Source organism: Pan paniscus, chromosome 1 (genome assembly GCF_029289425.2).
Source record: "Pan paniscus chromosome 1, NHGRI_mPanPan1-v2.0_pri, whole genome shotgun sequence".
Taxonomy (NCBI): Eukaryota; Metazoa; Chordata; class Mammalia; order Primates; family Hominidae; genus Pan; species Pan paniscus.
The window spans coordinates 1794394-1809010 of NC_073249.2; the positions used below are offsets into that span (position 1 = coordinate 1794394).

Sequence of the window (14617 nt, forward strand, 5' to 3'; positions counted from 1 at the left end):
ACATGAAGGCAATAAGGAGACTTTTCTGCTCAGAGGCCACCCATGGCTTCCCATGGGTGTCTCACACAGGGGAGACCAACTCAAGTGGCACCCTAGAAACTCTTTCCCACACTGGCCAACAGGGTGAAACCCCGTCTCTACTAAAAATACAAAAATTAGCCAGGCATGGTGGCACAAGCCTGTAATCCCAGCCACTGGGAGGCTGAGGCAGGAGAATCACTTGAACCCAGGAGGCAGATGTTGCAGTGAGCCAAGCTCATACTACTGGACTCCAGCCTGGGCAACAGAGCAAGACTCTGTCTCTAAATAAATACATAAAATAAGAGGAATTTTGGAAACTATTTGAAAATATGGAAATTAAATATATGCTCCGTAATGACCAGTGGGTCAATGAAGAAATAAAGAAGGAAACTGAAAAATTTGCTGAAACAAATTATAATGGAAATAGAAGACACGAAAACCTATGGGACACATTAAAGACAGCACTAATAGTAATAAGTGCTTACATCAGAAAAAAAGAAAAACTTCAAATAATCTAGTTAAAGAACTAGAAAAGCAAGTACAAACCAAACACAAAATTAGTAGAAGAAAAGACATAATAATGATCAGAGCAGAAATAAATGAAATTGAAATGAAAAAACCAATACAGAAGATCAATAAACAAAAAGTTGGTTTTTCGAAAAGTTAGACAAAATTAACATACCTGCAACCAGACTAAGGAATAAAGAAGGAAGACTCAAATAAATAAAATTAGACTTAAAAAAGGAAGACATTACAGCTTATACTGCAGAAATTCAAAAATTCAAAGGATTATTAGTAACCATTATGAGCAACTATACACCAATAAATTGGAAAATCTAGAAGAAATGGATTCCTTGACACAACCTACCAAATTGAACCATGAAGAAATCCAAAACCTGTGCAGACCAAAAACAAATAATGACTTCCAGTGAAGAAAAGCCTGATACCCAATAATGAAGAAAAGCCTGGTACCCAAATAATGACTTCCAGTGAAGAAAAGCCTAGTACCCAATGGCATCACTGCTGAATTCTACCAAACATTTAAAAAGAACGAATACCGATCATACTCAAACTATTCTGAAAAGTAGAGGAGAAGGGAATGCTTTAAAATTCATTCTAAAGGCCAGTATTACCCTGAAACCAAAATCAAAGACATATTTAAAAAAACTGCAGGCCAATGTCTCTGATTAATATTGATGCAAAAATTCTCAATGAAATACTAACACACTGAATTCAACAGTACATTAAAAAGATCATTCATCATGGCCAAGTGGGATTTATCCCTGAGATGTAAGGGTGGTTCAACGTATGCAACTCACTCAATATAATACATCATATCAACAGAATGAAGGACAAAAATGATATCATTGCAATTAATGCTGAAAAAGCATATGATAAAATTCAACAGCCCTTGATGAAAAAAAACCTAAAAAAACTGGGTAAGGAAGGAACATACCCCAACATAATAAAAGGCATACGTGACAGACTTACAGCTAGTATCATACTGAATGGGAAAAAAACTGAAAGCTTTTCCTCTAAGATCTAGAAGATGAGAAGAATGCCCACTTTCATCACTGTTATTCAACGTAATACTGGGAGTCCTAGCTAGAGCAATCAGACAAGAGAAAGAAATAAAGGGCATTCAAATTGGAAGGAAAAAAATCAAATTATTGTTGTTTGCAGACAATATGATCTCATATTTAGAAAAACCTAAAGACTCCATCAAAAGCTGTTAGAACTGATAAATTAAGTAAAGTTGCAGAATACAAAACCACACACAAAAATCAGTAGCATTTCTATATCACAACAGTGAACACTCTGAAAGAGAAATTAAGAAAGTCATCCCATTTATAGTAGCCATACATAAAATTAAATACCTTGGAATTAACCAAAAAGGTAAAATTCTTTACAATAAAAACTATAAAACACTGATGAAAGAACTTGAAGTGGACACCAAAAAAATGGAAAAATAGTCCATGTTCATGGATTAGAAGAATTAATGTTGTTAAAATGTCCATGCGACCCAAAGCAATCTACAGATTCAATACAACCTCTATCAAAAAACCAATGACATTCTTCAGAGAAATAGATAAATCAATCATAAAACTTACATAGAACAATTAAAGACCCAGGATAGCCAAAGTTATCCTAAAAAAAGAACAAAACTGGAGGGATCACATTAACTGACTTCAAATTATACTAAAGAGCTGTAATAACCAGAACAGCATGGTACTGGCATAAAAACAGACACATAGACCAGTGGAACAGAATGGAGAACTCAGAAATGAATCCACACACCTGCAGTGAACTCATTTTTAACAAAGGTGCCAAGAACATACACTGGAGAAAAGAGTCTCTTCAATCAATGGTCCTGGGAAAAACTGCATATTCATATGCAGAAGAATTAAACTAGAGCCTATCTCTTGCCATGTAAAAATCAAATCAAAATGGATTGAAGACTTAAATCTAAGACCTTAAACTAAGAAACTGCTATAAGAAAACATTGGGGAACTTGCAGGACATTGGTCTGGGCAAAAATACTTTTGAGTAATATCCACAAACACAGGCAACCAAAACAAAAATGGACAAGTTGTATCACATCCAGTTAAAAGGCGTCTGCACAGTAATGAAAACAATCAACGAAGTGAATAGACAAATCACAGGATGGGAGAAAATATTTGCAACCTACCCATAAGACAAGGGGTTAATAACCAGCATATATAAGGAACTCAAATAACTCTAAAGGGAAAAATGCAAAATCTGATTTAAAAAATGGGCAAAGTATTTGAATAGCCATGTGTATTAGTCTGTTCTCACATTGCTATAACAAAATACCTGAGACTGGGTAATTTATAAAGAAAAGAGGTTTAATTGGCTCATGGTTCTGCATGATATATAGAAAGCCTAGTGGCTTCTGCTTCTGGAGAGGCCTCAGGAAACTTATAATCATGGCAGAAGGCACAAAGGGGAAGCAGGCACATCTTACATGGCTGGAGCAGGAGCAACAGAGATGGGGGAGGTGCTACACACTTTTAAACAACCAGATTAATGATAACTCACTCACTATCATGAGAATAGCACCGAGTTGATGGTGCAAACCTATTAATGAGAACTCTGCCCCCATGATCCCATCAACTCCTGCCAAGCCCCACCTCCAACATTGGGGATTACAATTCCACATGAAATTTGGGTGGGGACACAGATCCAAACCATATCACCATTTCTCAAAGGAAGACAGACAAATGGCCAACAGGTATATAAAAACGTGGTCAACATCATTGATCATTAGAGAAATGCAAATCAAAACTACAATGAGATATTTTTTCACCCCTGTTAAAATTATATATATATTTTGAGACAGAGTCTTGCTCTGTTGCCCAGGCTGGAGTGCAGTGGCATGATCTTAGCTCACTGCAACCTCTGCCTCCCAGGTTCAAGCGATTCTCCTGCCTCAGCCTCCTGAGTAGCTGGGACTAAAGGTGCCTTCCACCACGGCTGGCCAATTTTTGTATTTTTAGTGGAGAGAGTGTTTCGCCATATTGGTCAGGCTGGTCTTGAACTCCTGACCTTGTGATCCGCCCACCTCGGCCTCCTAAAGTGCTGGGATTACAGGCGTGAGCCACTGCACCTAGCCAAAATTGCTTATATTTAAAACACAGGCTATAACAAATGCTGATGAGGTTGTGGAAAAAAGAGAACCCCTCGTACACTGTTGGTGAGAATGTAAATTATTAGTACAACCACTATGGACAGCAGTTTGGATGTTCCTCAGAAAACTAAAAGTGGAGCTATTCTATGATCCAGCAATCCCACTGCTGTGTATATATTGAAAAGAAAGGAAATCAGTATATCAAAGAGGTATCTGCACTTCTAGCTACTATGGAGACTAAGGCAGGAGAATTGCTTGAGCCCAGGAGTTCGAGGCTGCAGTGAGCTATGATCACACCACTGTACCCCAGCCTGGGTGACAGCGTGAGATCTCATCTCTAAAAAAAAAAAAACAGAAAGTAAGTAAAAATTTATCTTTTAGTATCTAACACAGTAACATGACAAACAGCAAACAAAGTGAGAAAGATGCATTACAACACAAAAAGGTGACAATACACAATACTTAGAAATATCCATACCCAATTATCCCCCAGCATTTTTCAGACAGCTGAAAGTCCAGTTATTGAATGTATATTTACAATATTTAAATCTATATAAATAATGCAACTAATGTATTACCACCTCAACTCAACAATGAGGACTATAAATGAATAAAAACATAGGTGTTAATTTAAAAATAAGAAATCAATGAGTTAGACACAGAAAAAATCAGAAATCATTAAAAATTCCAAACTTTTTTTGTAGAAAAAGATGTATAACTACAAAATAAACTAGTCAAAAAAAAAACAGAGAAAAAATTTTTTACACAGAAATGATGTGGGGAGAAAATAACTATCAAATAGGCAATGTTTAAAAATGTTAAGAGTTTCCTGAAATTTTAAACACCACTATAAGAAAACATGGGGAAAAGGCCCATAACACTAGACTTGGTAATTTTTTTTTTGTATAACCCCAAAAGCACGACAACAAAGGCAAAAATAGACAAATGAGATTGCATCAAACTAAAAAGCTTCTGTACAGCAAATGAAACCATTAACAAAGTGAAGACATAATCCACAGAGTGATAGAAAATATTTACGAACCATACATCAGATAGGTGGCTAATATCCCAAATATGTAAGGAATTCAAACAACTTGGTTGGTGCAGTGGCTCACGCCTGTAATCCCAGCACTTTGGGAGGCCAAGGTGGGTGGATCACCTGAAGTCAGGAGTTCAAGACCAGCCTGGACAACATGGTGAAACCCCCTCTCCACTAAAAATACAAAAATTAGCGTGGTGTGGTGGTGCACACCTGTAATCCCACCTACTTGGGAGGCTGAGGCACAAGAGTCGTTTGAACCTGGGAAGCGGAGGTTGCAGTGAGCCAAGATTGCACCACTGCACTCCAGCCTGGGCAACAGAGTGAGACTCCATCTCAAAAAAAAAAAAAAATTCAAACAACTCGACAGCAAGAAAACAAAGAACCCAATTAAAAAAGAAGAAAATTACTTGAACAGATATTTCGCAGAAGAAGACACACAAATGACAAATAGGTTTATTTATTTTTATATTTTATTTTATTTTTATTTTATGTTATTTTTGAGACAGAGTTTTGCTCTTGTTGCCCAGGCTGGAGTGCAATGGAGGATCTCAGCTCACTGCTACCTCTGCCTCCCAGGTTCAAGCAATTCTCCTGCCTCAGCCTCCCGAGTAGCTGGGATTACAGGTGCCCATCACCATGTCCAGCTAATTTTTAGTATTTTTAGTAAAGATGGGTGGAGTTTCACCATGTTGGCTAGGCTGGCCTTGAGCTCCTGACCTCATGTGTTCTGCCCCACTTGGCCTCCCAAAGTGCTGAGATTACAGACGTGAGTCTCTGCGCCTGGCCAGTATTTGTTTTCTGATTCTGAGTTAATTCATTGAAGATGATGGCCTCCAGCTGCATCCATGTTACTGCAAGAGGCATAATTTTACTCTTTTTTGTTTGCATAGTATTCGATGGTGTACATGTACCATATTTTCTTGATCCAGTCCACCACTGATGGACACTTAGGTTCATTCCATGTCTTTGCTATTGTGCATAGTGTGGTGATGAGCATACAAGTGCATGTATCTTCTCTATAGAATGGTATATTTTCCTTTGATTGTATACCTAGTAGTGGGATTGCTGGGTTGAATAGTAGTTCTGTTTTAAGTTCTTCGAGAAATTTCCAGACTGCTTTCCACAGTGGCTGAATGAACTTACATTTCTACCAATGGTGTGCAGGCACCCCCTTTTCTCTGCAAACTCTCCAGCAACTGTTATTTTTTGACTTTTTAATAATAGCCCTTCTGACTAGTGTCAGATAGTTTGTGGTTTTAATTTACATTTTGCTGATAAGTAGTGATGAGCATTTTTATGTTTTTGGCTTATCGAATGTCTTATTTTCAGAAGCATTTATGTCCTTTGCCCATTTTTAATGGAGCTGTTTGTTTTTGGTTTATTGATTTGTTCCTTATAGATTCTGGATATTATGGGCTAATCCTTATAGATTCTGGAACTTTGCCAGATGCACAGTTGGTAATTGTTTTCTCTGATTCTGTAGATAGTCTGTTTATTCTGTTGATAGTTTCTTTTGCTTTGCAGAAACTCTTTAGTTTGTAAATGGTGTATAAATTAATATATATTTAAATGTCTAGCTGAACCTACAAGATAATAGAGGGAATCCCCATGGGAATAAAATAAAGACAATTCTTAAGCTTGGTTGAAATCAAACAGGGATGCCCGGGCTCCTCTGAAGGGATTGGCTGGTACTACCAATGTGAAATGTTGATTTATGTCAATTGTGTAGGTAAAGGGAAAATAACATCAATCTATTTAACCCATTGAATGAAACTGGGACACCTACACAATGCTAATACTTTCAAGGTTTTATACTTTGAGTCAAAAGAGAAGTTGGTAAGCCAGATTACACAATGGAACTATTTCTACCTTGATACTTAAACTCTGAGGGGAATAAAGGACCTGTTGGTTTTGAGTTATATTTATCTGGCATAAATAGTCAAGGAAAACCTAAACCAAGACATTAATTTGAAAATGCCCCAGCTGTAGGGCATGGGGCTTTTGGAAGAAGCAAATACAAATTTTCTTTCTCTTTTTTTTTTTTTTTTTTTTTTTGAGATAGGGGTCTCTCCATGTTGCCCAGGCTAGTATTAAACTCCTGGGCTCAAGCAATCTTCTCACCTTAGCCTCCTGAGTTTCTAGAATTACAAATGTGTGCCACTGTGTCAAGCTTCCAAATTTTCTTTCCGGTCATCTATCACTGAGACCCTCAGCCTTCTCAAGGAACAAAATGATGTCACTTATGACAATTAAATTACAAAGTAGGCAACAAACAAGCCAGCAGAATTAATAATTATCAAAACCAGAAATTATCAGAATTATACCTTGCGATATGAGATATGAATATCAGATTAAGATAAAACAAAAGTGAATTTAAATTTTTAAAGAGTAAATAGTAGGAGACTAGAAGCATGATGTGGCATATTTGAAAAGTGACTAAATAGAACAACTGCAAACAAAGTTTTTTTAAAAATTGTGTACCCAGAATCAATGAAATGGTTAGATTGCAGTTGATACAGAACTGAAAAAAACTTTTAGTAAAACCAAGCTATTTGGCTGAATAAGTTTCCTAGAATGTGAACTCGGAAACAAAGGAATGTAAAGTATATAAAAGAAGTTACGTGATATAAGGAGTAAAACAAAAAGGTCCAATTAATTAAATTAATGAATTAATGAAGATTAATGAAGAATATTAAATAAGTGTAATATAAAAAATAGAAATATCTGGGCCGGGCGCGGTGGCTCACGCCTGTAATCCCAGCACTTTGGGAGGCCGAGGCGGGCGGATCACGAGGTCAGGAGATCCAGACCATCCTGGCTAACACGGTGAAACCCCGTCTCTACTAAAAATGCAAAAAATTAGCCGGGCGTGGTGGTGTGCACCTGTAGTCCCAGCTACTCGGGAGGCTGAGGCAGGAGAATGGCGTGAACCCGGGAGGCGGAGCTTGCAGTGAGCCGAGATCGCGCCACTGCACTCCAGCCTGGGCGACAGAGCGAGACTCCGTCTCAAAAAAAAAAAAAAAAAAAAAAATAGAAATATCTGTAGACAGATCCACCAGAGTGTCATAGGAATATCAACCATAAATTGATAAAAGTTAAAGTTAGCTAGGAGGAGAGGGAAATTTAAGTTACACACACACACACACACACACAAACAATATTGTAAATGTCTGTGTAATTTTCAAAATCAAAAATGGAAGTTGGGACTCAGGGAAATATTTGTTTGAAAATGTGATGTGAGATTGTCAACATAAAACTGTGTACTTTAACTTTTACAAAAAGGAGAATGAAAGACATTTCAGATCATATGGCAATAGTTTGCCTAAACTGATCTTCAATAAAACAATTTTCAAATAATATAATTCAGGAAAAAAAGAAAATGATTCCAGAAATCTGGCCTGAGATGAGAAAAAAAAGAATAGAACACAAGAAATAAAAAGCCTATGGAAGGCCAGGCGTGGTGGCTCACGCCTATAAGCCCTGCACTTTCGGAGGCCAAGGCGGGTGGATCACCTGAGATCAGGAGTTCGAGACCAGCCTGTCCAACATGATGAAACCTCGTCTCTACTAAAAGTACAAAAATTAGCTGGGCATGGTGGCAGGTGCCTGTAATTCCAGCTACTCCAGAGGCTGAGGCAGGAAAGTCGCTTGAACCTGGACCTCCTTGGAGGCTAAGGTGAAAAGATTGCTTGAGCTCAGGAGTTTAATACTAACCTGGGCAACATAGAGAGACCCCTATCTCAAAAAAAAAAAAAATTTGTATTTGCTTCTTCCAAAAGCCCCATGCCCTACAGCTGGGGCATTTTCAAATTAATGTCTTTGTTTAGGTTTTCCTTGACTGCTGGGTAAATATAACTCAAAACCAACAGATCCTCCACTTGAAGGCAGAGGTTGCAGTGAGCCAAAATCATGCCATTGCACTCCAGCCTGGGCAACAAGAGCAAAACTCCATCTCAAAGAAAAAAAAAAAAAAGCCTATGGACATATATGATTGATGTATAAAATGTGATCAAATATCTACAAGTGCTTTTCTGCCATATTATAAAAGTTCCTAAATCAGATGCAACAGAGATTAATAATACCCATTAAAAATTTACACAGAGACAAAATATCATGTGACATGTAAAAACCCTAGGTGATGGCCAATTTCATTTTTAAGTCTTAATTTTCATCACTTCTTTTTAAACATTTATTCTTATTTTCTGACAACTTAGTAAGAAGATCTTAGTCCATTTACTGTTGCTTATAACACAATGCCTGAAACTGGGCAATTTCTAATGAAAAGGAATTTGCTTATTACAGTTATGGAAGGTCCAATATCTCACCAGATGATCAGAGCCTTCTTGCTGGTGGGAACTCTGTAGTGTCCTGAGGCAGCAGACGGCATCATATGGCAAGGAAGCTGAGTGGTCTCTCTTCCTCTTCTTATAAGCCACCAGTCCCATTCTCATGACAACCCATTAATTCATGAGTTTATGAATGGATTAACCTCTCATCACTTCTTAGTACTGCCACATTGGCGATTAAATTTCAACATGAGCTTTGGAGGAGACAAATATTTAAACCATAACATTTGCAGAGTCTTGAATATTTGGTTATCAGCATAAATTAGCATCAAAGGACTAATTGTGGCATAGCTATTGGCCACAATAACCTGGAACCACACTAGCAGAGAATCATTTATCCATGTCACACCCCTTGAAAATGAGAACATAAAGTCCACCCAATATATGAAGACAAAACTCACCAGCAGTAAGATAGTCTGGGAGGCTCTTTTCACTGGTGAGACTCAGGGACAGGCTGGCTGTGTGAAGGCACTGAGATAGCCTCTTATTTACTGTATAAAATAATCACCATGTAGCCTCTTGAGAGGACCATGAACCCTATAAAGGTGACATCCCTCAAAGTTATTAGTGTGAAAAACAGTCTCCTGTGGGTGTAGCTCATGGGCAAAAAGGAACAGTGCTGTATGACAAACAGAAGACTGGCCCCATTTCACTGGGGGTAGCCGCAGTGTACAGCAGAAGATTACACCAATGAACATGTTGAGGACCCATGGGAAAAGGAAGAATCCTAAGATGTGACTTGCAGAAGGATGTTTGAGCTTTGCCAAGGAGAAGATGCTGGGGCTGATGATGGCCTGGAGCACACTCAGGAGGCAGGGGGTGCAGATGGAGAGGCCCCTCATCACCTTGTTTAAAAAGACAATGACCTTACACCTAAGATCATCCTGAGTATTCTGTGAACCAAAGAAGTCTAAGGACACCAATATTGCCTGGGTGAAGAGCAGCAGTATGTGGATGAGAGACAGGTGACTAATTATCATGTCAATGGACTTAGACCTGTGACTGAAAACAAAGGTGAAGATGTGGAAAAGAAGAAGGATGGTGTTTGCTGAAATTCCAAAGCTGGCTTGTGGATAAAAGAAGATTTGTATGGTAATAAAACCAGGAAGTTTGATCTTCTTAGAAGGAAAATTAAAGCAAAGGATATCTGTGGAGAAAAGCAAGAGATCTAATGAGAATAGCATAATTTCTGCCATGTTCTCAATAATAACCAATTTCAACATCTCTATGATCTGGAATCATTAGTTTCTAAACTACAAATATAGATTAAATCTTTATTTTATTTTATTTTTGAGACAGAGTCTCTCTTTGTCACCCAGGCTGGAGTGCAGTGGTGCAAGCTTGGCTCACTGCAACCTCTGCCTCCTGGGTTCAAGTGATTCTCTGGCCTCAGCCTCCTGAGTAGCTGGGATTACAAGCATGTGCTGCCATACTCAGGTAATTTTGTATTTTTAGTAGAGATGGGGTTTCACCATGTTGGCCAGGCTGGTCTTGAACACCTGACCTCAGGTGATCCACCTGCCTCGGCCTCCCAAAGTGCTGGGATTACAGGCATGAGCTACTGCACCTGGCCTATAGCTTAAATCTGAATCATTTATTTCTCACCATCCAAGATACAACTCAATCATGTAATTCTTTATTCTTATTTTATTTATTTATTATTAGTTATTTTTTTAAGTAGAGATGAGGTCTCACTATGTTACCCAGGCTGGTCTCAAACTCCTGAGCTCAAGTGATCCTCCTGCCTCAGTCTCCCAAAGTGGTAGGATTACAGGGATGAGCACGTCTAAGTAAAATTAAAGTACTTAGCCATTTACCCCTCGTGTGTGTGTACACATGTGCTTGTGTGTGTGTATATTTTTTACATTATTTTATTTATATTTATTAATTAACAAGTTGCACCAATAGAATATTAATGTTATAGTTACAAAATCAATATTATATATAATAAATATTTTGAGGAGTCAAAATCAGTATAAATGAATATTGCATTATTATTTTATTTCTACACAATGCATAACTTTGCATATACTTAATTTATAACTCTGTTATCATAGGCCATGTGACAAAATTTGTGTATGAAACATACAACTTCACTAAGATTAAAAAAGGTTATTAGGGGCTGGGTGCGGTTATTAGGGGCTGGGATCACACCTGTAATCCCAGCACTTTGGGAGGCTGAGGTGGGCAGATCACGAAGTCAGGAGATCGAGACCATCCTTGCTAACACGGTGAAACCCTGTCTCTACTAAAAATACAAAAAATTAGCCGGGCGTGGTGGCGGGCACCTGTAGTCCCAGCTACTCGGGAGGCTGAGGCAGGAGAATGGCATGAACACAGGAGGCGGAGCTTGCAGTGAGCTGAGATCGCGCCACTGCACTCCAGCCTGGGCGACGGAGCAAGACTCCATCTCAAAAAAAAAAAAAAAAAAGATTATTAGGAAACTTTGGAATTCATGAATGAGAACTAATTTCCAAAACCATGGCGCAGACTATCACTTCTTTGGCAAGTGAATTGGATATACGGTTTAGTTCACAGTTCTATCCTATTACTAGAATGTTTATAATTCAAGGCATCTATGTCATTGTAGACATGAAGTAGGAGGAAGGAGATGGAAAATAAATTGGAGAAGTTCTACCATGAATAGAATGTAATTCTAATGGGAAACTCACATTTCAAACTTCTCTATTTTCCTGATCACTACAAAAATTATGAGAGCAAGTGTTAGGAAGGATGTGAAGAAAAGGAACAGGTTAGACTGTTGGTAGGAATGTAGATCAGTACAACAATTACGGAAAATAGAATGGAGGTTTAAATGTCCATACATACAAAACTAAAAATAAAATTACTATCTATTTCAGCATTTACCTAAAAGATTTGAAATCCCTCCCATGTTCATTACAGAACTATTCACCATAGTCAAGTTATGAAATCAACCTAAGTGTCTATCAACAGACAAATGGATAAAGAAAATGTGGTATACATAAAAAATGGAGTACTATTCAGCCTTAAAATACAAGGAAACTCTGTCATTTATAACAATACGGATGAACCTGGAGGACATCGTGCTAAGTGAAATAAGCCAGGCACGAAAGACAAATACTTTATGTTCTCACAAAATGTAGAATCTAGAACAATTAAACTCATAGAAACAGATGGTAGGACCATGGCTATAGAAGCTGGGGTACATGGGGAAAGGAAAGATGACAGTCAAAGGGCACAAAATCTCAGTTAGATTGGGGGAATAAGGTTTTTTTAAAATGAGATTTATTGCACACTGTAGTAAATATGGTTAATAATGCATTGTAAAATTCAAAATTACTGAGTAAATTTAACATACTCTCACCATAAAAATGAAAATATTTGAGGTGATGAACATGTTAATTAGCTTGATTTAATTTTCCACATTGTCTTAATAAATTATAACATCACTTTAGACACTATAAACATATAGAATTTTAAACTGTCAATTTACATTTTTTAAATAAGTAAGACTTCTGTTGTTTAAACAATTTGCAAAGTTTATGCCCTGACTTTGTTTGCGCCCCAGGTTAGTGAAAGGGCATAGAATACATTCCCCTTTTCACATTCAAGGCCTTGAAACTGTCAGCTGAAGGAAAATGAACTATTTAAAATCTACAGTCCAGGTCTCAGGTTCATTCTAAATTCAATTTGTCCTTGTATTAGTTCATTTTGTGTTACTATAAAGGAAAACCTGAAGCTGAGTAATTTATAAAGGAAAGAGGTTTATTTTGGCTCACAGTTATGCAGGCTGTACAAGAAGCATAGTGCCAGCATCTGCTTCTGGTGAGGCCTCAGGAAGCTTCCAATTACGCTGAAAGGGGAAGGGGAGCAGGCATGCCACATGAGTGAGAGAGAAAACAAGTGAGGGAGGAGGTCCCAGGCTCTAACAACCAGGTCTCATATGAACTGATTACCATAGGAAGGGCACCAAGCTATTCATGAGGAATCTGCCCCCATGACCAAAACACCTCTCACCAAGCCCCACCTCCAACACTAGGAATCACATTTCAACATGAGATATTGAGGGGACAGACATCCAAATTATATCCTTAATGTGATCAGACGGCACACATTTTCAGGGAAAGAAGGAGGACTTTTTCCACTTTTAATAAGTATAAGGAGGCTCTGAAATTTTATCCATGCATGGCTTTAAATGTAGATTTTCTCCTATTCAGATTTCCTGAGATTTTATGCTTCACTTCCTGGGAGACAGGAAAGACAAATCTTTGCCATATTGACTTTGTTCTTTTATTCATCTTACTTATGGTCCTACTATAATTTTATTATCCTTTGAAAGCAACTAATTATACAGAATATGATGGACATATCATAAACCACTCATTGTCATTTGTGGCAAATTATCTGACTTTTTTTGTGAACTGCATTTTTGATGAATGAATTATAATTTGAGACTTTGAAAGAAAGTGCATTATAAATTTACTGATAAAGTGTTTTTAACAAGAGGTAGAAAACATTTGAACTATTTACTCTTATCTATTAATACAATTAACTGAGACTGCTATAAAATATGTTCCCACTCACATCTTGAGACTTTAGATAATTAAAACAGTAAAACTGAAAGAATTTTTAATAAGATACAAAAATGAGGCTTTATATTATCTTCTAATAAAATATGAGTCACATTTCTAAGTGTAAAATCAACTAAATCACCAAGCAAAAGATGACAGTTCCAGATATATGTCAGATATATTAAAAAGGCATTGTCTAATTACAGTGATTAAAAAGATGACAAGATAGTCATCTGTTAAAATGTATTACCCTATGCAATTAAAAAGAACCAAGCACTATTATGTGACAAAATTAAAATAATCCTGCTACTTTTTTTTTTCTACATGATATCTTTAGGACATTTCTTTTTTTTTTTTTTTTTTTTTTTTGAGACGGAGTCTCGCTCTGTCGCCCAGGCTGGAGCGCAGTGGCGCGATCTCGGCTCACTGCAAGCTCCGCCTCCCGGGTTCACGCTGTTCTCCTGCCTCAGCCTCCCGAGTAGCTGGGACTACAGGCGCCCGCCACCACGCCCGGCTAATTTTTTGTATTTTTAGTAGAGACGGGGTTTCACCGTGTTAGCCAGCATGGTCTCAATCTCCTGACCTCGTGATCCGCCCGCCTCGGCCTCCCAAAGTGCTGGGATTACAGGCGTGAGCCACTGCGCCCGGCCAGGACATTTCAAATAAAATAAAAATTCCCTAAATTTCAAAGAACTTCAAAATAAAAACTATAAAAGACAAAGAAGTTCACTGTATTATGATAAAAGACCAATTCAGCAAGAGGATGTAACAATTTTAAATACATATGCACCCAACACTGGAGCACCCAGATATATACAGCAAACGTTATTAGACCAAAAGAGAGAGACAGACAATACTACAATAATAGGGATTTCAACACCCCACTTTCATTATTAGACAGATCTTCCATACAGAAATCAACCAAAAAATCAGACTCAATTTGCACTGTAGACCAAGAGGACCTAACACATATTTGCAGAACATTTTATCCATTGGCTGCAGAATA

General features: G+C 37.7%; 1 protein-coding gene across 1 annotated transcript; it reads right to left on the reverse strand.

The window, feature by feature from the left end:
• Positions 1-2844: 2844 nt before the first annotated feature.
• Positions 2845-10281, reverse strand: LOC103785525 (vomeronasal type-1 receptor 5-like). The gene is given in 1 exon segment (XM_014343633.4): positions 2845-10281. A coding segment is annotated over 1 exon segment (1074 nt). The 3' UTR covers positions 2845-9207.
• Positions 10282-14617: the final 4336 nt, after the last annotated feature.